This window comes from Rhinatrema bivittatum, chromosome 1 (genome assembly GCF_901001135.1).
Source record: "Rhinatrema bivittatum chromosome 1, aRhiBiv1.1, whole genome shotgun sequence".
Taxonomy (NCBI): Eukaryota; Metazoa; Chordata; class Amphibia; order Gymnophiona; family Rhinatrematidae; genus Rhinatrema; species Rhinatrema bivittatum.
In genome coordinates this window covers 268,260,413-268,285,429 of record NC_042615.1, presented here as the reverse complement: position 1 = coordinate 268,285,429, position 25,017 = coordinate 268,260,413, and the positions used below count along the sequence as shown (strand labels likewise).

The 25,017-nt window shown below is 42.3% G+C and overlaps 1 protein-coding gene across 1 annotated transcript in view; it reads left to right on the top strand.

Annotated features, from left to right (window-relative positions):
• Window positions 1-25,017, top strand: part of EXOC6B (exocyst complex component 6B) — a 1,306,513-nt gene that overhangs the window by 588,972 nt on the left and 692,524 nt on the right. Inside the window, 3 exon segments of the mRNA XM_029594539.1 lie at window positions 1,129-1,200; window positions 9,854-9,951; window positions 19,647-19,752. Coding sequence (XP_029450399.1) covers window positions 1,129-1,200; window positions 9,854-9,951; window positions 19,647-19,752 — 276 coding nt within the window.

Sequence of the window (25,017 nt, the reverse complement as noted above, 5' to 3'; positions counted from 1 at the left end):
TGCCATCTTGCTTGTCCTGTGAGAAAGCAGAGTTGCTTACCTGTAATAGGTGTTCTCCAAGGACAGCAGGGTGTCATTCTTCATGAGACCCACCCGCCTCCCATAGAGTTGCGTCTCCTCTTCATGGTGGTTGTTTTATTTTTTTTTTATGCTACATAATTTGTCTGAAGGGATCCCTCATGCCATAATGTACGCGTGGGCATGCTTAGTGAGGGTCAATCAAAATTCTAGAAACTTTGACACAAGCTTTCTGTCCTGGGCTCCATTGGATTATATCATCCATGTGACATCCTGCAGTCCTTGGAGAACATGTAACAGGTAAGCAACTCTGCTTTTTTTTATGGTTGCAGTTAAAGGTAGGCGGGTTCCGAGCTCTGTGTGTACTCTTTCAGCTGCCTCTGAGGAGGCAGTTTTAAGACAGAAAAATGTATCTGGGTAAATCGATATTTTCTCTTTTGAAAATTGCCCTCATAATTGTAAAGGGGTTGTTGCTCAGTAATAGCATGCCAGTCCCACTTTCCTTGTTATGCTGATGTTTCTGCTGTAAGCTGCCAGTTCTTTATAAGTACGTAATTGGTCACTTTGGTTCCTTCAGTGTTATAATGTTGGTGCATCTTGTTTTGCACACAAATGTCATTCCATTCAAGTCACTTGCAACTGATACTACAGTAGCTTCCAGTTAGGCTGTTTTGGTAAGTCTAGTTGCAGGTCATGCCGAAAATGACAGAATATATACGCAACCTTGGAAAATACCTTATGTTGCTAGTTAGTTGTCTTATTTGGTTCTCTTGCATAGGAGGAAAACAGGCTATAAAAATATCATTATCTTCACTACATAATGTAGAAATAAGGGTCAACAAACAAGTTGTAGGTGATATGTTTTTTGCTAGACTAACTCAATATATCTATGACCAGTTTTTAAGAGCTAGTCTCCTGTCATTAAGTCAGGGAGCATAGCTGTTGAAAACTAGACACACATGTATTGAGTTATTCTAATAAAACTGCAACTTGTTTGACCCTTATTCCTTCATATTCAACCGGTCTAACTTGACACTTACAGTGCGTCACTATATAACCACACATACAGCTTGATTTTAACTACTTGTTTACCTTCCCCCCTTTATTTAGTCCTACTGTTCCGATCCAAACTTGGTCCTGGACCTGAAGAACCTTATAGTTCATTTTGCAGATACTCTTCAGGTAGGTGGCCATGGTTATGTGTTGTAAAGAAAGAAACTTCAAGACCTGTATTTTCAAGATCTGATGCTATTGCTTTATACTACTGGGAGTTGGGGGACTAAAGACTTTAGTTTATCTTTAATCCTCTGTGGGGGAATGGGGATTGGGAAGGCAAAGAAAAGCTTTTTCTGTAGATATTTGAAAATTGGGGACTATGTGATGATTAGGGCTTCTGATTTTAGGTATTTATAAATTGTAAATTTAGTGTTTATATTCCAGCTAATTTGGGAGTACAAAAAATAAGTTTATTGCTATTTTCACAGTGCAAGTATTTGTGCAGCTGAGGAGTTGTTAGAATGGAAAAGACACAAAAACAAAGTGGAGGATCCAGGATAGACGAAGGGTGAATGAGTACTAGGGGAAGTGCTTTTTTCCTCGGTTTATTTAAACACTTATTTTTTTTTTCATCGGGGGTGTTTTATCTGTGAGTATCAGTTAAAACCTAAAGTCAGAAGCCCTAATTATGATGTTAGATTATAAATCTGCCTATTCCTAATGGGAATATGGACCATATATCAGGGACTGTTCTGTATTTGCTTATTGTATTTTACATTTTATTTATACTGTACTGATTTATTGTATATTCTCTGCTCTGGCTGTACTTGAGAAACTGCTTTACGTCTGATAACATGGACAGTACTATTCATTGTTGCCCTTCAATGTGACATTATGAGAGGCCTATCAGAATATCCCATCTGTTTGTCTTTAAATCACAAAAATAGGGGAAATCTCTCCTGAAAATGAAGCAGAATTTAACTGAAATCTGTTGGACTTTTCCAAAAAATAAGCTAAGGCTTGTAAAGGATTATGACTTGGGCTGATGAAAATCTGTTCTAGTAGATCTGAAATGGAAACATAGGCATGGGAAGTGGCTACCTCTCTCTGAGGAGTAGAGTAGTGAATTTGGCCTCAAGGTTTGAAATGTGTGAACAGCAAAGCATATCTTTTTAATCCTTGGATGGCAGTTTAAAAAAAAATCTGTTTGGTCATGGTAAACTGGTTAGTATTGTGATGTCAGCATGAACATTATGCTTGTGACATCATTTGGGTGTTTTGGCTTGTTCTACCTTCTGTACAGTTTAAGTTTTCTTGCATTTCCAGCAGTGAGTTCAGATTTGGGTTGTGTTAATGTTACACCAGCTTGAGCAATATTGGTGACTGAGTATCATGAATGGAATACAGCCATACTGGGCTACAACCTGTTCAGAAAGGATAGAGATGACACAAATGGGGGAGGAGTAGCTCTGTATGTCAAAAACAACATCCAGGCAACTGAAATGCAGAAAAAGGAAAAGCGCCATGGACTGTCTCAAAAAAAAAGATATTTTCATTCATATTGGTATGGTCTACAGGCCTCCAAATCAGCTGGAAGAACTGGATAAACATCTGACCAAAGACATCGAAAAGATGGGAAGTAAGGGTGAAGTGTTGCTTGTTGGAGATTTTAATCTATCTGATGTAGATTGGAGTATCTCTGCTGCAAAATCCTCAAGAAGTAGAGAGATTGTGGGTGCCTTTCAAGGGGCTATGTTCAGACAAACAGTGATAGAACCCATGAGGGAAGGGACACTATTGGATCTGGTATTCAAGAATGGAGACAGTCTCTCAAATGTCTGGGTAGGTACCCACCTGGGTACCAGTAATCATCAGATGATATGGTTGGACATAACAGCCAAAAAGGAGGCACGTCACATGAGGGCCAAGAACTTGGATTTCAAAAACACAGACTTTGGTAAAATGGCTACATACCTCAAGGAGGAGCTAGAGGACTTGGAGAAAATGGGTGAAGTGGAGCGACATTGGGCCAAATTAAAAGGAGCTATAACAAAGGCGACAAATATTTATGTAAAAAGAGTAAATAAAGTTAATAGAAAAAGGAAACCGATCTGGTTCTCCAAGGTGGTGGCTGAGAAAATGAATGCAAAAAGATCAGTATTCTAAAAGTATAAAGGAACTCAAAAAGAAAAACACAGGCAAGAATATTGAGTGGAGCTAAAGGAAACGAGGAATGAAGTCAGGATGGTGAGAGCTTGAGTAGAAGAAAAGATCACCAAAGAATTAAAGCTGGTTACCAACGCATTTTTCAGGTATATTAGAGAAAGGAGAAAGACCAGAGGAGGCATTGATCAGCCTGTAGTTTCCTGCCTCCTCCTTTTTGCCACTTTTGAGGAGCGGGACCACAACTGCCTTTCTCCAGTCCCGCAGGACTACTCCAGTCTCCAAGGATCTATTGAATAGGTCAATCAGCGGACCTGCCAGCACTTCTCGGAGCTCGTTAAGTATCCTGGGATCTATCTTGTCAGGACTCATAGCCTTGAGGAAAATTAATGGAGAGACAACTTAAGAAAAGGATTATGAGCTATCTGCAATCTAATGGGTTATTGGATCCAAGAAAACATGCTTTTACCAGCTGAAGGTCCTGTCAAACAAATCTAATTGATTTTTTAAATTGAGTAACTACAAAATTGGGATAAGGAAGAGCCTTTGTGTGTTTAATTTGGATTTTAGCAAGGCTTTTGATTCGGTCCCACATAGAAGGCTCATAAATAAAATGAGAAACCTGGGCTTGGGTCCCAAGGTGGTGAAATGGATTACAAATTGACTGACTGACAGATGCCAATGAGTAGTGGTAAATGGAACCTATTCTGAAGAAAGAAGAGTGATAAGTGGAGTTCCTCAAGGATCTGTTCTGGGACCTGTTCTGTTTAATACCTTTATGAGTGATATTGTGGAGGAATTGGAAGGTAAAATTTGTCTTTTTGCGGATGACACTAAGATCTGCAACACCTGAAGGAGTTAAAAGAATGAGAAGTGACCTAGGTAAGAACGAGAAGTGGTTGAAGGTTTGACAATTGGGATTCAGTGCAAGAAGTGCAGAGTCATGCATTTGGGGTATGGCAGTCCAAAGGAAACACATATCTTGGAGGGGTGAAAGACTGACATGCATTGACTGGGAGAGAGATCTTGGGGTGATAATGTTTCATGATGTGAAGGTTGCGAAGTAATGTGATAAAGTGGTGGCTAAGGCCAAAGAGGTGCTGGACTATATAGAGAGAGGCATAACCAGCAAGAAAAAGGAGGTGATAATGCTCCTGTACTGGAGCCTCATGAAGCCCACCTTGACTGTGTTCAGTTCTGGAGACCTCATCTCAAAAAGGATAAGGACAGAATGGAAGTCATCCTGAGAAAGGCAACCAAAATGATGTGGGAATTGCACAAAAAGCCTTATACGAGGAGACTGACTGACCTTAATATGTTTACTCTGGAAGAGGAGAGACAGGGGAGATGTGATAGACCTTCAAATACCTGAAAGGAATTAATGATGCACAAAAAATATAAATAAATCTCTTCCGATGGAAAGGAAGTTGTAAAACTAGAGGTCACGATATGAAACTGCAAGGGGGAAGATTCAAGAACAGTGTGTCAGAAAATATTACTTCATGGAAAGGCGGTGGATGCATGAAATGCCCTTCTGGAAGAGGTGGTAAAGAAAAGAATGGTAATGGAATTCAGAAGTGCGTGGGTCAAACCAGAGGATTCCTGCTGGCTTTAGAATGGAAATGAAGACTTGAGGTAACTTTTTTGCTACATATAGAGGTAGATCTTAAATAAGTACGCGCGCGCGTACTTTTCTTCTCGCAACTGGCGCGAACAAAAGTACGCTGGATTTTATAAGATACGCGCGTATCTTATAAAATCCAGGGTCGGCGCGCGCAAGGCTGTGCAAAATCGGCAGCCTGCGCGTGCCGAGCCACACAGCCTGCCTCCGTTCCCTCTGAGGCCGCTCCGAAATCGGAGGGAACAGAGTACCGGGGGACTCGGGATTGCCCTCCTGGCCCGCCCCCGAACCATCGCCACGCCGCCAGGAATGCCCCCGGACTGCCGCCACGCCCCCAGACACGCCCCCTCCTGCCCCTTTTACGAAGCCCCGGGACTTACACGCGTCCCGGGGCTTTGCGCGCGCCGGCAGCCTATGCAAAATAGGCTTGCCGGTGCGCGAGTGCCCTGCGCATGTAAATCCGGCAGGATTTACGCACGCAGGGCTTTTAAAATCTAGCCCATATAGTTTACATATAGACTGGGTGGGCCTGCATGGAGCAGCAATTACTACTACCCTTAACAGAAGGCAACATTGCTCTCTGCTTTGACAGTGATGGGGTAAAGCAGATTTAGAGACAGCTAGGGGGTTACTAATAAACAGACATTTGGGGAAAAGCACAGGACTACTTCCAAGGCCAAGGCTAAAAGCAGAGCATGTGCAGGAAACATTGTCTGACTTATCAAGAAGGCTGTTCACCTCGTAAAAATGTTGCTAGTAGAAATTTTATTTGTTATGGGTTTGACAGTTGCTTGGTTTTGAATGTATACATTACTACTCATAACATAAGGCTTGGGGTTAGCCAGCATGGAGCAGCAGTTACTATTATGTTGCAACAATTTTTATTAAGTTTCACATGTTATACATAAACAACCGTCTGGTCACGGGTTGGTTCTGCACCCGCTTCCCAGCGACACTGAAAGCAATATCATAGAAACAATACTAACAATATAAGAAGCTTGCTGGATAGATTGGATGGACCATTTGATCTTTTTCTGCCATCACTGCTGTTACTATGTTGTACCTGTTTTTAAACAGCAGATGTTACTCAGATCAAATGCCTCAAGATCTTTGCAAGTAATGATTAAAAATGAATTTGGACTCAATTTAATTTTCGGTTAGCATGATATATTTTTTTCTCCAAGAACTTTTCAAATAGCATGGAGTAGCTAAGTTACTATCTTTCCTGTTATGAACAAACACCCATCTACCAGGTCACATCCTCAATCTATCACTTTCTACAGCAACCTTCCCCACTGCCTTCAGACATGCTCCTTAAACACATCGCTTCTTATAATCATCGCTCCTTATATCTCTTTCATTGGAACCTTGTTACCCTGTCAGTTATTGCCCTATCTCCCTCTATCCCTTTGCAACCAAACTGCTTGAACAAACTGTTTAATCCTTACCTTATAACCATATACTTTATCCTTACTAATGCCTGCATCCCTAATTCAAAACCTTCTATTTGTACTTTGATGTGTGTCCTGTTTGTCAGTCTTGACTAGATTGCACGCTTCAATAAGTAGGGACTTTATTTTGAAATGTATTAACCTCCTCTTCGAAGGAGGATGCAAAATGATGAATGTCCAATGTGTGTCTACACAGTGCTACCTACATCTAGTATGTGCTGTACACATGATTCATTTTTTATTTATATTCGACCTTTCGTGGCTGGTCAGTAACCTCAAAGCAGATTACCTTCAAGTCCTGTAGTATTTTCCTGTCCTCAGGGGGCTTACATGCGAATAGTCAGCTAGACTTCCCAGCTGGCCTGCATGTAGGGAGAACTTGCTAGTACAGCAGCATTTTACAGGTACAACCAGGTCCGAAGGAATTAAAAAACAAACAACAAAAAAAAAGCTATTATATACGAAGCATGTATAAGATTGGAGTAACTGTCAGCAATTTGAGCTTTCAAAACAGCTGCAATAGGTCCTTGAAGCATACAACTTATACAGTATGTGATGGGAAAAAATGTTTTAATGTAAAAGGGCTAGCATTAAAGTGTGAAGAGAGTGCCATCTCTCAGGTTCTCTCCATCACAGGCATCCTTCATCACTAAAATTTCACCATGCTACTCCTCTTTTAAAACAGCTTCATTGGCTTCCAGTTTCTCTCCATATTCAATTCAAAATTGGCTGGCTAATTTTTAAGGCCCTTCGCTAGGTAATTCCCCATATCCCTGAAACATATCTACCTGGTCGAGCTCTTCACTCATCCCAATATGAGCTTCTAAATGTTCCCTCATTTAAGGAAATTAGGTTAGAAAGAACTCGAGAAATGACTTTCTACCATCTCACTCTGAGTTTCTGGAACTCTTTTCCCTTTATGACTTGAGAAAGATTTTAATAAATTCAGGAAGGGGTCTTAAGGCATTTTTATTTCAGCAAGCATTAGACCCTTGAATGTTCATCCATTTTGAAGTGATCTACTTGTTGCAGATTCCATGTGTTATTTAATTTTTACAGGTTTAAATGCATTTGTACAGATTTTTTATTTGCCAAACTCTTATTTTTCCATATGTATGTTTTTCTGTTATATGTTAATTTAATCCTTTTATTCATTGTATCATTTTCTGTCATATGTTATTAATCATTTTATTTATTGTATTTTAAATTTAATTTATTGTACATTGCTTTGATTTTCATGGAAGAATGTGATTAATCATGCATAACAAACTAAGTAAATAACTTATGGGGTGACTGGGTGGAAGGCAGATGGGAAAGGATTTTTTAGTTTAACATGGGCCATCAAAATTTCAGAGCAGGCAAGCATAGTGTGGTTATAAAGGGCAAAATAAATTGCTGCAGTGAGGAAAATCTCCAAAACTGACCTTTTGTACTGTTATCATAGAACAAGCCATCATGAAAGTGATATCATAACATGTTTCACTGCATTTGTTTTCTAAGCACCAATCAAATAATGCATTCATTTCAAGAGGTAGTATGTTTCTTATTAAGAGACTAAGGTATGTTGGTGTATTCTTATTTGCTTTCAAAATTATAACCTATTTTTAAACCATCTGAGGTACATGGCCAGACATACATCTTGATAATACGCAGGAATGATCTCCATTGATATGTTCTGAACTGTGTGTAGGTTGCGCCCTTGCAGGACAGGAAACCTGTGAGGGAGTCGGTTGGATTGTTAGATAACTGAGGGCTTAAAGGGGCTCTTTTGAAAGATAAGGCCATTGCAGAAAGACTAAATGAAGTCTTTGCTTCTGTGATTACTAATGAGGATGTTGGAGAGATACTGGTTCCGGAGAAGGTTTTCAAGGGTGATGAGTTAGATGAACTGAACCAAATCACTGTGAACCTGGAAGACGTAGTAGGCCAGATTGGCAAACTAAAGAGTTAAAATTCACCTAGACTGGATGGTATGCACCCCATGGGTCTGAAGAAACTCAAAATAAAATTTCAGATATACTAGTTAAAATTTGTAAACTATCATTAAAATCATCCATTTGTATCTGAAGACTGGAGGGTGGCTAATGTAACCCCAATATTTAAAAAGGACTCCAGGGGCAATCTGGAAAATTATAGATCAGTGAGCCTGACTTCAGTGCCAGGAAAAATAGCGTATAGCGAGACATAGTTTCATGGTAAGCAGTCAGCATGTATTTTTTATCCAAGAGAAGTCTTGCCTCACAAATCTGCTTCATTTTTTGAAGGGGTTAATAAACATGTGGATAAAGGTGAACCGGTATATGAAGTGTATTTGGATTTTCAGAAGGTGTTTGACAAAGTCCCTCATGAGAGGCTTATAAGAAGACTAAAAAGTCATGGAAAAGGAGGCGATGTCCTTCGTGGATTACAAATAGGTTAAAAGACAGGAAACAGAGAGTAGGATTAAATGGTCAATTTTCTCAGTGGAAAAGGGTAAACAGTGGAGTGTCTCAGGGATCTGGACTTGGACCTCTGCTTTTCAATATATTTATAAATGATTTGGAAAGGAATATGAGTGAGGTAATCAAATTTGCAGATGATACAAAATTATTTAGAGTAGCCAAATCACAAGCGGATTGTGATAAATTGCAGGAGGACCTTGCGCAACTGGAATATTGGGCATCCATATGGCAGATGAAATTTAATGTGGACAAGTGCAAGGTGATGCATATAGGGAAAAATAACCCATGCTGTAATTACATGGTTAGGTTCCATATTAGGAGCTACCATCCAGGAAAAAGTTCATAGTGCATAATCCATGGAAATCATCGGCTCAGTATGCTTTGGAAGTCAAAAAAGCAAACCAAATATTAGGAATTATTAGGAAGGGAATGGCGAATAAAACAGAAAATGTCAAAATGTCTCTGTATCGCTCCATGGTGAGACCGCACTTTGAGTACTGTGTATAATTCTGGTCGACACATCTCAAAAAAGATATAGTTGTACTGGAGAAGGTACAGAAAAGGGTGCCCAAAATAATAAAGGGGATGGAACAGCTTTCCTATGAGGAAAGGCTAGGGCTGTTCAGCTTGGAGAAGAGACGGCTGAGGGGGGATATGATAGAGGTCTTTAAAATCATGAGAGGTCTAGAACGGGTAAATGTGAATCGGTTATTTACTGTTTCGGATAATAAAAGGACTAGGAGGCATTCCATGAAGTTAGCATGTGGCACATTTAAAACTAATCGGAGAAAATTATTTTTCACTCAATACACCATTAAACTCTGGAATTTGTTGCCAGGGGATGTGGTTAGTTCAGTTAGTGTAGCTGGGTTTAAAAAAGGTTTGGATACGTTCTTGGAGGAGAAATCCATTACCTGCTATTAATCAAGTTGACTTAGAAAGTCACTGCTATTTACTAGCATCAGTAGCGTGGGACATACTTAGTTTTTGGGTACTTGCCAGGTACTTGTAGCCTGGATTGGCCACTGTTGGAAACAGGATGCTGGGCTTGATGAACCCTTGGTCTGACCCAGTATGGTAATTTCTTATGTTCTGTCTTAGTTGATCTAGGTATGAAATGAATAAGAAACTAAACTTTCTTTCCCCTCCTTTCCTTAATACAGGGGTATGGCTTCCCTGTGAACCAGCTATTTGACATGCTGCTTGAAATCCGAGACCAGTACAGTGAGATTCTTCTGAAAAAATGGTCAGGAGTGTTCAGGTAGGAAAATGTCGTGCATCTGTATAGATGTTGATGTGTACATGGGGAGAACCATTTTCCAAACCTAGGTAAATAGCGATTTCGCCATGAAAAATGACTTACCTTAAAATTGCTCCTCCCCTTGCAGGCTAAATGTCTTTGCAGTTTCCCAAGTGTGTTTTAAGTGCTTTATGTCAGGCAAAGAAGAATTGTCGCTTTGGGGGTGTGTAGGTAGAGGTGTAAAGTAGTGTCTGTACATGTCATTTTCAAAAGTATATACATTATTTTAGACCCCCCCCCCCCTTCAGTTGCCTGCAGAAACAGCAGATGCAAAATCCATGGGCACTTTTAACATCTCTCTTTTATGGCTGCTGACTTTCAGTGGACAGCAATACATCTTGTTTTCTGTTATAAATTAACCGCATTGTTCATGAACTAAAAGTGCCATTAAATGTTTGCATAAAGTTACCCTCAGTAGCTTACTCACTCAATGGGTTTTTAAATGTGGACTTTGCTGAGACTTTAAGTAGAATTTTGACTTTCCAGTGAAGGTCTTCTGACTCTTGAGCAGTGCTGACATCTTTTGTCCTCTCTGACATCTCTAGGTTTGTCTAATATTAATCAGTGGTCCTGGTCCTGTGAGTCAGCGTTTTTTTTAAAAACTATGGAATTTGTAAATTATCACAGTCTCAAATGGATCCAATATTTGAATGTGTAATAGAATGTGGGCACTTCGAGAGACTGCATGTTTAAGCACGTTAATGTTTATAGCATTTATACTGTCGCTCTGACTATATTACATAAATCCTTGCCAAAGTCATATGTACAGTTTTAGATTTGAGATGCAGGAATTGATCCTTGGTCATATTTAGGAGCTTTACTAAAGATACAGTCACTTATCTTCTATAGTAATTAGGTGCTAGCTGCGCTCAGATCAAATGCTGAAGGGAAGCTTTCACATCCTTATTGTCCTGCAGACCAGTCCTGACAAGTGGGATATTTCTAGAGTGAAACTGAATTCTTCAGTATAATACAGACTATGCCGCAGGCTCTCGTGGACTCTCCCACTATAATTTTGAGGTTTTTTTGTTAAATTCAAATTCCACATATCTATGTAATGTCTGTATCCACACAATTGTATGCTTCATAACCAAACTCTCCATCCCAATTGGAGAATGAGGTTAGAGCATTCCTGTATGATCCAGCATTTGCTGATAAGGGGAGAGTCCAGAGGCAAGCATCCCTGAAGATACATCCAAACTGAGATGACTTCTACTAGCTGTAAAAGCTTGGGGCCTGTTCTTGTTATAATAGTTTATGGAAAAGATGTAAGGTGTAATTAGTCAGTTTACCTATTCCTCAACCTCAGGAGAGACATACTTTTGCCATGTCCACATTAAAAAAAAAAAGAACCTCGGTCATGAAGGAATCTGCGGAGAAATGTACGAACAGCAGCCCCCTACCCTCACAAATAATGTTCAGATGGCGGACATTCCTCCGACCAGCAGATGAAGGTAGAGGCAAAAGCTCGGAGCTGACTTTCACTCATCCTGTAAGGGGTCTGGTGCTGCCCTCAGCTCTTCAATATTTGTCTCTGCCTCAGCAGATGTGCAGACATGTAGACTGGTGCTGCCGCTATGAATAGACTGCTTCCAGGAAAGTTTTTGAGCCCAGTTTCCAGGTGGTTTTTAGGGCAAGTCCTGGGGGTGCTTTGGGAGGCTCACCCTTCCCTCTTGGAAACTGACTCCAAGGGATCTGAGTTCCTGTACCAATGAGTTGCGCACCGAGGAGGTCTCCAGTAGCTTTTTCCTTTGGTGGGTTCAGTAGCAGGAACTGCGGACTGAGCTCCTAGGGTAGCATTTGCCCAGTAGAGTGGGCTCCCAGGACAACAGTCCAGACAAGAAGTACTGTTTCTCTGGTAGAGCAGGGGCCGAGAAAGAAGAAGGAACTCAGTAATTGGCTGCACAAGTTCTGGAATTGTCACAGCTGTAAGAAATTGCTTTGTTACTGTAACAGAAAGGCAAGGCCAATTAGGAGGTTCAGAACAATCAGATAACATCTCTAAGAACCTATTGTGATGAAAGGCCTTGTGTCCTACAGAAATGTCTAAACTAAGTAAGATAACACCAGTTGCCTGACACCATAATGATTTGTTTGCATGATCCAGACTTTGGAAAGGAAAGTATATCTGGTTTGTAGGCAAGTTTGACAGCCTTTATACTGCCACTTTCTGCCAAAAAATAAAAACATAAAGAATATAGGTATATATACATAGAGATTCATATAGTAGTATATGACGCCGCACACTTTACCTCTCTTTTCCCTCCGATAGTCAATTGGAGAAGTGCCAGGGAGAGGGCTACGACTGATTTTCAGGCACAGCAGAGTCTGTATAGCTCGTGTTCTCTCTGGAATTATTTCAGCAGGTGATATCCAAGCATATTGGAGCTCCTCTCTCCCCACTTCTCTGCTAGGAGAGTGATGGAGGGAACTGCCTGTGGAACCAGCTCTCTTCCCCTCTGTGTGAAGAAGGCTTCCTCGAAGGGCTGGTAAGATCAAATTTAGTCTGTACTGCTTTAAAAAATAAATAAATAAATACATGAAAAAGGGGAAGTTCCTAGCCAATATTCATGTTCCCACAAGGAGAAATATTTTTCAGGCTGGGACACTTGAGTCAGACAAGTGGAAGTTGTTTTCAGCTGTTAAGACCATAACTGGTAGAGGAAAGCAAACTATTCAAGGATTCCCTTGTCTCTTCCCTACCCCCTGGCTGCTATGTACAGTAGCTTTGTATTTGAAATCCTTCTACATTTTGCCCAACATCCCTCAGTGAAGGCCATGGGGACCTTTCCTGGAGGTAATGATCTACAGAAAAGGGGAGGTCCCACGCCTTCCTACATAAGGCATATAAAGGAATGCTGCAAGTTCCACCTACCAAATCCACCCGGCTAACAACCACCAAAGAACGTTCCTTCTCTACAGCAGGACCAATCCTTTGGAACAAACTACCGACTGATTTAAGACTGGAACCCTGCCTCCCCACCTTCCGAAGGAAACTTAAGACGTGGCTTTTCCTCCAAGCCTTCCCCTAACACAAATTAACTCATCATACCCAGATCAAGGAACCGAATGTCTACCAATTTCATACCATATTATATGATAATTAACTAGTTAATTTCTATCGCTCCTACTCCATCTTCACTTATTCCTAGCTACTCTAGCTCCCAAGTTTTAATACCCCTGTTTTATTGTAACTTTGATTGTTTCGACCTTTCTTATTTATAGTTACTTGGTTTTTTCCCTTGTTTCATGTAAACCGGCCTGATATGAATCCCATTCATGAAGGCCGGTATAGAAATATTTTTAAATAAATAAATAAATAAGGACCTGGATGGATTCACAACTGGTGATTCTCACAAAGGGGGGGAGGTAAGTGATGTTGGGGTTTTCATTTTGGCAGGCCCTCCCTATCTGGCCTGGTCAGGACACATTTCAAGATGAGGCCATGGAGTGTATGGACGAGCTTCTCGGGAACGCATTCACAGGAGGGATCATTGCAATCTCGACCTTGCTGTAAAAGAACTTTCTTACGGTGTGGTCCTGAAAGCAAAGTGCTTCTTAGAAGTTCCTTCGCCTTCCTCCCCCAACCAAATCCAATGCTGGTTGGGAGCCATTTCAGAGGCTAAAAGCAATCAGCTTAGGCATCTCCCTCTCTTCCTTGGAGAAGAATGCTAGAACATGAGATCTGGCTGGGGCAGTTGCCTTCTTGTTAACAGACTCCTGGGTTCTGGTGCACTTCTTCATGGAAACTCAGGGAGTCTTTCCTATTGGGTGGTAGAAAACAAGTAGGGGGAATTCCCTCTTCTACAGTGTAGGCTTCAGAGAAAATGACATTAAGTGACTTGGTTAATCACAGGTTCTTGGAACCATCTCTTGCTTGAAAAGACATCAGGGGCACAGTCATTATTCCATGTCTGCTATCAAAGGTGGGGAATTCTCCCATTCTTGGTCTCTTGATGAAGATTGGCAGACCTTTTTGTTAGTGAGTTCTCCATATAGAAATACAAGGGTATTGCAGCTCATTCTCTCTGAGGGTTGTGATCAGATATTCCTCAAATGCCCTCTCCTGGATCCTTCAAAGATAGCAACAATCACCCTTTGCGCTGGCCGGGACTCCAGATACCTGTTGGTCAAGTAGTAGAAAAGCCTCACTATTCATGGAGTGAATCGGGTTCTTCCTTTAATCAGACATCATACTATTTAGGGCCTAGGTGAATCCCTATGCTGACATATCATCTCAAATAGTAACTAGTGTTTCATCCTTTGGGCTTTGGATGCCATGGGCCACTCTCACTGCATTCATCCCACATCTGCCCCAACATGGCAGTTCTCCAGGTCCTAGATTCTCGGGCATTGGACCTATGCATAGTACCTTAGGTGTAGACCCATGTGCATTTCACTCAATGGGCTCTCCTCTCATAGCGATATGTAGTAGCCCAGAGTCATAAGGCCATTTATTTTTCCCTTTATGGAGCTTGTAAGGAATCGGAGCAGATGGTTTATCAGTTGCCCATAGAAGGGAATGGATCTTAAGTCTCCTTTAGGGTTCTTTGCGCCATTGGCATGCACTGTGTAGGTTGTGAGGCGAGTATGATCAGAGGCAGTAAAAGCAGAGATAGGAATCCTAATGGAGAACCAAGGTGATTGGGTCCAGTCAGAGAACCAGAGCCAGCCATCTAGAATTCCAGAAATCTTGGCTTCTAGCTCAAAGTGGGCAGCCCAAGTAGTAGTAGCAAGTATTTCATCTTTAGTAGTCAGGAGCAAACTGAGAAAACTAGTAGCTCTCAGGTCCCTGGGTAAGTCAGTCAGATGTGGTCTAAGGATGGGATTTCCCTACAGGACCAGGCAGCAACTGACATTGCCAGCATCTTAAGAACAAGGATTTAGAGCTAACTCTTTTGAGACCCTGAAGTATAAGGACTGGCAGAAATAGCCTTTGCCCTACTAGGGGGTCAGGTGATGCACTTCAGTCAGGTGTTTCAGGTCAACCTCATGAAAATCTTAGATAAACACTTCTTAGGCCAAAAGGGAAATCGGGAATTAGAGGTGTTCAGATATCCTGGTAGGACATCCAGTCCTAGGTGGATGTAACTGCTAGAAGCCTGTACATTCCCTGGACTTACTCTGGAGGTGCACACATAGGGAGGATACTTAACAGCAGGGGTTATGGCTAGCATACCTTAGAGTCTGGAGCCTCTGCTTGGGGGGTTCTGGTCAAGGAGACAATTCACTTAAATATATCCTTTTACGATAGGAGATTGGGATGAAGGCATAACACACAAGGCTCGCAAAGGATGGAGTCAGGCGCAGGCTTGCTGCAAGGAACATAGGAAAAGAAGCTACATCACTTCTCTTTCAGATTAGATACTTTCTTCTGAGGAGCCTGAGGTCTCCTTAAATTGGAAACAAAATTGTTATAAAGGGATCTGCCATCACTTCCTTTTAAACTTTGTAGGATATCATCTAGGAGACTTGTTCCAGAAGTCCATTTCCTTTGTGGCCTTAGGTAATTTTAAAAGAAAGTGTTTCACTGTACCCAATATGCTCTTTTTGCTGGAGGGTAGTGTTTCATGAGAATCACGTGGTTTCCTTGCTGGTCTTTTAGGAAAGTGGAATGTCAAGTTCAGTAGCAGGAGATCAGACTGCTAGATGTATGTATCTCTTTTGAGATATCGAAGTCAGACTTATTGTAGTGTTTGCAGGGGCCCACAGATGGAAAGCAGCCTCTAAGGCAGCAACTGCACTGTAGAATAAGGAAGCAATTGCGGCAACATACATACTGAAGAGAAAGCCGGTACCTGAGGGCCTAAAAGCACACTCCACAAGGGCTCAGGCAGCGTCCGGAACAGAGAGGAAAGGCACAGTCTTTGCCACGGGAGTCCTGGAAGCATTTCTAGGTATTCCCACCTGAGATAGTGTTGTGTCCGACGTCTCTGCTTCACCCACTTTACCTCGTTGGCGACTCCCTCCAGGGTTGATGAAGGCTCGCTGCTGCGGCGTCTCCAGGCCGTCCTCCTCTGGCGTTCCCAGACCGGCTCGATGCTCCAAGCTGCCATGTTGACCAGATGCCTAAGGGCGCGCATGGCCCGACTGATGTACCGGCGTTGGCGCGAACCTCAGGGGCGTCCCCCTGAGATGACGTCATCAGCTCCAGATATTTAAGGTCTCAGTTTTCGCTAACGAGTTAGCAAGAGATAAGTTTACCTAGCTTCCTCTAGGTCGCTGCGGATGGAATTCGCTCTCCGCAAACCTAGCTACTCTGCCTCCTCGGACTTCACTAGAGGTACCCACTCCTCAGGGGCCTTGCTCTCTCTCTTTTTCTTTTCAGGTTGCAGTCCGGAACCGGTACTCGCTCCTTGAGGGCCCACGTCCCGGACCAGCTCCTGAATACCACTTCTGCTAAGAAGTCATCGCTGCTTACAACATTAGTGAGTTTCCATCTTTCTCTCAGAGCTTTCCCTGGGACTAGGTACTCGCTCCTCGAGGGCCTACTGCATTCCAACTCCTAGGCTGCCTCAAGAGACTATGGTGTGAGTGTTACCATCAAGGACTTGTTCCTGAACTCTGCATGTCTTGCTTACTCACCTTCTTAGTTTCTCTACAGCTCAGCCACCTTGGGATCGCTGTTCCAGTACCTGAGGGACTACAGCCCAGCTGGGCACTTCCAGCTCACTACTGCCACCTCTGGTGGTTTAATATATTGTCTAATAAAAGAACTAGTGTGTGTCTGACTCATACACTAATCCTGACCAGTGGTCCCTCTCAGGATCTCCCCGAGGGTGTGGTCACCTGCCACTGGTCCAAGGATCCACCCACAACTATTCTAAATAATAACAGATTGCTGTTTCCCAGCTTTAACAACAGAGCTTTAATAACAGATAAGTTACTGCTTAGGTAAATTCCACTTGTCTGGACTGGTCTGCAGGACGATGAAAAAGGTTCAGTTAGGTTCTAATCTGCTAATTGCCTTTCCTTGAATCCTGTCAGAATAATCCAAAGCCTACTCTAGGATGAGAATGATGGTTTAAAAAAGAAAAAAGTATATGTATATATATATTTAGACATACGTATAGAGATTGTATTTATTTAAAATCATTTATCGCCTAACAGATTAAAAATCTTCCTAAGCAATTTACAACACAATTAAAAACAGTTATACATTTTCTTCATGGATAACAAATAAACATCCTTTAAAATATAAATCCATTACCCTTGCTGAGGTGAATGCCTTTTTCCCAGCAAGGAAATGCAGCCCAGGGAGAGGAGAGCAGATGTAATGTTTAATCCCTTACTATTTTTTCCTTTGGTACTGACATTTTTTCTTTTCAACAATATCTACTTTCGTGTTCCAGGGCAACCTTTTAACAGCAAGCATGATGTTGTCCACACTGAAAGCAACTGACCTAATTGTGAGCTTGGCATAGGGATTCTTGTTCCTAGGTTAATAACTAAAGAGTGAACTTTGTGATGGTATCAGGTTTTTGTTCTAATGGTGATTTGGAAACCAAACCTAACAACTGCCTTCAGCGGCTTTAGCTTTGGCATCAGATACTAAAGAGCTGAAGGCAACACCAAAATCTTATGTGGGGGAGTGAAAGTGAGCTCTGAGTTTTTCTCTCTGCCTCCATCTACTGGTCAGAGGACATAGCCAACTTGACTGGACTGGTCTGTCAGGATTCAAGGAAAGACAATTTGCAGGTAAGAGCGTAGCTGAAACTTTTAGCTTTGTAAATTTTGTAGCTGTTTTGTCATCTCTGTATTCCACATCTAAACTTAACTGAGCCACATAAACCACAGCCTAATGTGCTCTGCTCTCACGCCCCTTGTAGCCTCCTGCATATCAACGTATAGACACGGCACATCTTGGGTAAAATAGGTAACATACATAATATCTTTATCTCTGATTTTACGCTGGAGCCTCAAGAACAAACTCTAGCAGCGTCTGTATGTCTGCTGTGAAGCTAGCAAGACACACTCAGCTGCTCCCATCTCTGCCTGCCATAGCTAAATAAGCTATCACAAGAAAACCATTTTCTGCCTACCCCTGCCCCCTTCCTCCCCCACTATGGTGGTCATTTTCTAACGGGATTGCACACGAAAAGGTACTTTTCGCACGTGAAAAGTCCCTTTTTGCATGCGATAGCTAAATCGGGGTGGCATCGGCACCGGAAGAGGAGGAGTTGGAACAGCACCAGGGCGGACGCGGCGGAAACATCGCTGGCTGTGAAAAAGTAAGACCCCTTATCGCTGCCAGTAGCGTGCCCCAATAGCTCCACCTTTAACAATGGTGCTATTGGGTGCGAAAGCCTGCAGCGATAACACTGCGGTAGTGCGATCGCTGCCGGCTTTCGCAGGCCTGCCTCCCCCCCCCCCCCCCCCCCCCCCCCCCCCCCCCGGTTACAGCCAGATTCTCTAAGGTCTGTGACCTTAAAAAAAATCCAGACCTATGTTTGCAAGCTAAGCTGCCCTTGCTCATGGTGTGGCTATACCCAACCTATATATCATGAGGTCTCCTAGAGACGTTCAACACAAAACCCACAAGCTGAGGAGGTTTGCAGTGTATGCGCATAAAGGCTCCACATACTAGCGGTAGGAATATTTTAAATGATATGCATGTATTTGCATGTACAATATGAAATAAAGTGCATTTTTTCTTGCGTGCCCTATATGTGCATTTATGGACACATGCACGCTCCTTTTAAAATTTACCTGTTTGCATAGCATAACCTTTTTTTTTTGTAAATCTGTTTTATTCAAACTATAGAGAAACACCGCAACAGTAATTTCTCAACCGATACAGTGACTCAAATCGAGCACAGTAAAGCAAACATTCAATCAACCTACAGGAAGAAAAAGTACAACAAAAAAAAAACTGTCTTGGTGAGGAATAAGAAAAGAGAGAACAACAATATCTTCTCTAAGATTCTATTATGTATCACCCTTCCCCTCACTCATACCACATACACACACAGCCAAACAGACTTACACATTCAGGCTGAATCTAGATAACCTCCTAAAACAATTTAAGAATTTTCTCCCATAAGATGAAATAACCCCACCATAAAAGACATTGCTTAAGGTGCTGTATAGACGTTCATCTCAATAATTGCAATTATGCCATCTGTTGCATCAATTCCTTCCAAGCCCCCACAGAGAGGGTAAGATCTCCGTTTTCCAATTAAGTAATATTTGCTTCTTAGCCATCACTAGAGCCACACTCAAAAATTTCCCTTCTCCTTAAGGTAAAAGAAAACCCCCATCCATCAAATGCAAATAAAAGAGGGAACCGGACCATGTAATCTCACATCCCATGGTTCGTTCCAATAATCCACAAACTTGTCCCCGATAATGCCGCAATTTGTGACATCCCGTGAAAATATGGCATAATGTGCCCACCTGTGCATTACATTTAAGGCACCTGTCAGATTTCCATAAATTCATGTGAACTCCCAAAACTCTAGAAACATAAACCGCATAGAACGAAATTCATATAAAAAGTTATGTCTGTGAGAGCTTCTGGTGCTATATCTTAGAACTATAACTTGTGGAAAGCATTTGATTAAAATGGCTTTGCAGTTCGTTAGGTTGAAGTGTTGCTCTAAGTTTATCTGGTAATTTCAATCTTGTTAATTAAGGTAATTTTTTTTTTTTTACAGAAACATACTGGACTCTGATAACTACAGCCCTATACCTGTGTCCAATGAGGAAGTATTTAAGAAGATAGTTGGCCAATTTCCTTTCCAGGATGTGGAGTTAGAAAAGGTATTAAGGACTTTGAAAGCCACACTTTTTATATACGTTTTAGCAACTCATGTGAAAAAAAAAGGCATTTAAGGACTGGTTTCAGTGTGTTTGGGGAAGGATGGGCTCAGCATCTGTTCTGTTGAAAATTACCTTGATTTGATGAAGGTGATGTCATTTTCATTCATAAGCTGCTTAAGTTGATTGAAATTTTAGAAAAAATGTTCATGCTGCTATGCAAAATAAGACCCACCATTTGCCTTCCCCATTTGACAACCATTGAGTCCATTTGTGATTTCAGTGATCTGCCTCAGTAAAAGTCCCCTGAACTGTCAATTGTGAAATCTGGGATCAAATCCAACACTGGCTTCTAGGTGGGTCCCATCCCATATATATAAAACTATTCAGCTAGCTGAACAGATAAAGTAAAAAGTCAATGGTTTTGTGAATTTCAAATAAAATTAAAATTGGGGGAAAAAAAGTTACCGAAATCAGGAAAATTGGAAAATTTGATATAACTTTTCCTAATTAGTAATGAAAAACATATTTGTAAAACTGCTCCAGTATACTATAGTGGTGGTTTAAAAAAAATGTTTTCAGTAGAGAAATATTTTTCAAGTGAGTGTCCATGTACAGAATAAGATTCATACTTGTTTAGTAGGAAAAGAAAGACTCAGATGCACTGATTAACGAAAACCCTAATGAAAATTACTGCATATTTGACAAGTTGTTGGTAAGAACTGGTTTGCCAGATGAATTGAAATCGTCTGTAGTGAATTTGTCATTGGGGCAGATTTTCAAAGGGTTACACGCGTAACCCCCGAAAGGCTGCCCCTGCGCGCCGAGCCTATCTTGCATAGGCTCAGCGGCGCGTGCAAGCCTCGGGATGTGCGTATGTCCCAGGGCTTCCAAAAAGGGGAGGGGTGTGGGCGGCCCGGGGGGGCGGGGCGTGGCCTGAGGCTCCAGGCACAGCAGCCATTTGCAGCTGTGCCCGGGATCGCGGGCCAGCCGTTTGCTGGCACACATAACTTCTTCAACAAAGGTAAGGGGGGGTTCTAGGTAGGGCTGGGGGGCGGGTTAGGTAGGGGAAGGGAGGGGAAGATGCGGGGGGGGGGGGGCGGGGAGGGAATGGAGGCAGGCTGCGCCACTTGGCGCGCGCGCAAGTTGCACAATTGTGCACCCCCTTGCGTGCGCCGACCCTGGATTTTATAACATGTGTGTGGCTGCGTGCACATGTTATAAAATCGGGCGTAGATTTGTTTGCGCCGGGTTGCGCGAACAAATCTGCGCCCGCGCGCAGGTTTTAAAATCTGTCCCGTAGTGTCTGTTTCTGCTCACAAAGAAAAAAAATTCTTTTTAAAAATCTAAAAGCTTTTATATGTATTCTAAAGCAGATTTTGGTAAAGTGGTACAAGATCGTCTTACCTTTCAGGATAATTTTCATTATTTGATGTTGCTACAAGTAGCAGCACTTCTGAATAAAGACCAACTACAAATGTCCAGGGCTTTAATACACCAGACCCTGATGTGTCACAGGAACTCCCGTATCAGCAGGATTATTACATCACAAAGATTATGACATCATGGCTACTACATACTGTAATGAGTTCAGGGGCAGTAATAGTCAAGAAGGAAACTACTACAGGGACTTGGGACTTGGGCTTATTTTGGCAGTTGCATATAAAAGGGGGAGGGTTGCCTTCCCATGTCGTAAGTCTGTGAAGTGTGCAAGAGAATAGAAACACATTTAGGCATTCATATCCATTTTTTCAAGATTTTATTTGTATGCTTCCAACATTTTCGGTTTCAAGGAGCTCTCATGGTCACTGAAACAAAAGTTAAAAAAATAAAAAAAACCTTGTTTTTAAGAGGATAATTTTCAAAAGAACTTGCCGGTGACTTAGTATGTTACCCACAGAAATGATCCTTTAAAAAATTGTGCAGCTGATGTGTGTATAATTATATGCTTAGGGAGGAGGCATTCCAGGGCCTGGAATTTGTGCGGAGCTGGGACTTACGTCATACTTTTTGATCTAAAAAAAAAAAATACGCGTAAATTCTCTCAGCAAATCCTATATGATTCAGATAGCAAGGGTAATTCTGTGCACATAGTTTTGACGGGTTAATTTTCGAAGTGGGCTTAAACGCATCAATCCGCTTGGAAAATTGGTGGAATTTGTGCACATATTTTCTGGCTAATGATGTTCCAGAATTGCACCTTAAATGTCTGTCATTGACTGCATTACCACACTAGGTTGATTATTGAATCCAAAATATGAAAAAATAACAGGATAAGACTACCAAAACTGCCTTTTGATCATTATTTGAACTCATAGGGTATTGCATAAACTGGAGATTAGGACTGAATTAAAGTAAATCTCTAGTGTTTTAAATGGTTATTTTTGACCTGCATTGTTCTTATACATTTTTTTTTATTTTGTATTGATGCTGTTCTCTACGCAGTTTTTGGCTCTGATAAATTCTTATACCATCAATATATTTTACCATTTTTTATGTACATTAAAGTATATGAGGTAGGTTATTAGACTATAAAATTAATTGTTGGTTTCCCTGATTTGCACGCCTTTGTAGCCCTTTGAAAAATATATTTTGAAAATTAGAAATAGTTGTAATTTGATTGCATAGTGCATTATATTAAATTGCATATTTGTACGTGCTGTATGATGAGGCTGTGGAAGAGTCTGTTAACAGATCTGAGGCTTCTACATATAGGTTTGAAAAAATAAACCAGACATTCTTAAATGGAAAATACCTGGATGAGTATATAGCAGTGGCCTGTGGTCAGGGCCTTCAAGGGATTCAGTGAATCCCCGGCCCCAGCCCTCAACTTCAAACTTTTTTTTTCCAGCCAGAGAGCTGCTTGTGGCTTGTCTATAGAAGGAGGAACATGGCTTCGGGCATCTCGTCCCCTATGTGCATAAGGCCGGACTTTAAAAACCTGGCGCGCTCCGAAACGGGCAGATACACGCGTGGCTGAGCCGCGCACTGCAGGGATTTTCATACGCATACAGGGGCGTGCCGGGGTGGGGAATGGGCAGGCCGGGACAGCGCCATTAGGCCATATTCCGCTTAAGCGCACGCTGGCAGCCAAGCAGTACGCACAACCTGCTACTGCTCCGGAGAGCAGGTAAGTTTGAAAACAAAAAAAAAAAGGTTAGTTAGTGGGGTTTTAGGTGTCGAGGCAGGTTAGGTGGTGGTGGGGGGGTTAGGAAGTTCCCTCCTAGTCTGCTTCTTTATTGGAGTGGACCGGGAGGGAACTGGGCAAAGGCCAATCTGTCGCCGCGGGCATGATGTAAAATTGCCCCTTTACGCGAGCATGTGCGTGCGGGTAGCAGATTTTATAACATGGCATGTCCGTGTACGCATGCCAGGAACCGCGTGCACATGGACGCCCACGCGCCGGTCTAAAAATTTCCCTTTTAGTGGAGGGGGGGAGGGGTTGGGGCCCGTAAGGCACACATGCCTGAGCAAGCCAATTAGCCAAATCTGAGGTGCAGGAGCTAGGGAGGGATGTGATTGAGAGAGAGGAAAGAGTGTGTGTGTGTGTGTGTGTGTGTATGTATATGAGTAAGAGATTGAGAGCCTGTGTGTGTGTGCGAGTATGGGAGTTGTGTAAGTAAGAGACTGGGCGCATGGGTGAGCGGGAGCCTGTGTGAAAGGGTGTGTGAGAATGTGTGCAAGAGAGAGAAGGGAGCCTGTGGGGGGGGGGGGGGGGAGAGAAGTGAACCTTGAGGGGTGTGCCAAAGTAAATATCTTCCCCGGGTGCCAAATACTTTGGCCATTCCACTGGGGAGCTGGACAGCAAGAGTTCTAGGGACTGGGAGGCCTAGAAGGAATGTTAAGCTTTAGCTTAATCACACCAGCATGATATACGCTGACCCTTATTTAATTTAGATTTCACGTTTGAGTTTCTTTAATTTATATTCTGCCTTTTTGGCACTTCAAAGTGGATTAGAATTAGGTACTAGTGTGGGAAGGAGAGAGCCACTGATTGTAAGAGACTGCCTGTGTGTATGTGAGGGAGAGAGAGCTACTGAATGTGAGCGTGCCTGTGTGTGTGTACAAGAATGACAGAGAGCCATTGAGTGTAAGAGCGTACCTTTGTGTGCTTAAGTATGTGAAGAAAAGAGAACCATTGAATGTGAGAGAGTGCCTTTGTATCTGTGAGTGAGAGAGAGCCACTGAGTTTGAGAGAGTACTTTTGTATGTGTGAGGGACAAAGCCACTGTGTGTATGTGTATGTGTGTGTGTGTGTGTGTGGTGAAGAAAGAGCCACTGAGTATGTGTGTGAGAGTTAAGAGTGTGTGTATGGAGGAGAGAAAAAGAATAAAGTTTGTACAACCCCACCCCCCACCCAGCTAATCCAGGCCAATGCCAAGGTGACTAGAAATCAAAAGTTCTCAGGTGTGGAGAACAAAGGATTTTTTTTATCCCTATTAGTTTTAATTGGTGGATGTTATTTGATATGTCTGCTGTTTTTAAATGTTTTATTGATGTAATGGGCCGAATTTTAAAAGAGTTATGCGCGCCGGGCCTATTTTAAAAAGTGACGCACGTAAGTCCCGGGGCTGTCCGAGGTGGGGTGGTCCGGGGGTGGGGCCGGGGCCAGAGACCTCCGACAGAGCGGCCATTGCCACTGTGTTGGAGGATCTTGTGCCAGTAGGCAGGCGCAAAAGGTAAAATAAAACTTTTGGGGGGTTAGAGTAGGGCTAGGGGGAGGAAAGGTTAAGGGAAGGGGGTGGGAAGGTCAGGGTAGGGGGAGGGAACGGGGGAAGGCAGCATGGCTCGGCGCACACAAGGTGCATAATTGTGCACCCCCTTGTGCACGCCGACCCCTGATTTTATAACTTGCGCGTGCAGGTTATAAAATCGGATGTACATGTGTGCGCGCTGCGCGTGCTCCTTTTAAAATCTACCTCGATATTTGTAGTAGTGCTGTTTGCTGGGAAGGGGTGTTGCTGTTTGAGTTCTGAGAGTTAGTAGTGTTCTGATATGGCAGATTTGTTTCTTGTGGTAAACTGTATTCTTGACAGGCTGTGATAGCTCTTATTGGAACTATATAAGTATTATCCCAAAATACTGTGCGTACGCTATTGAGACAATATAGGACCCGTCTTTATATGTGAATATCTCTGGTCTGACATTTGAAGAAAGGGCCTATGTAGTTTCAAAAGCTCTGGTACGATATTTGTAGGTAAAGGTATTTGTTCTGCATGTATTTTTAGGCAGCCTGGCTGGTTCTGTTTACTTAATAGGTGGTGTATT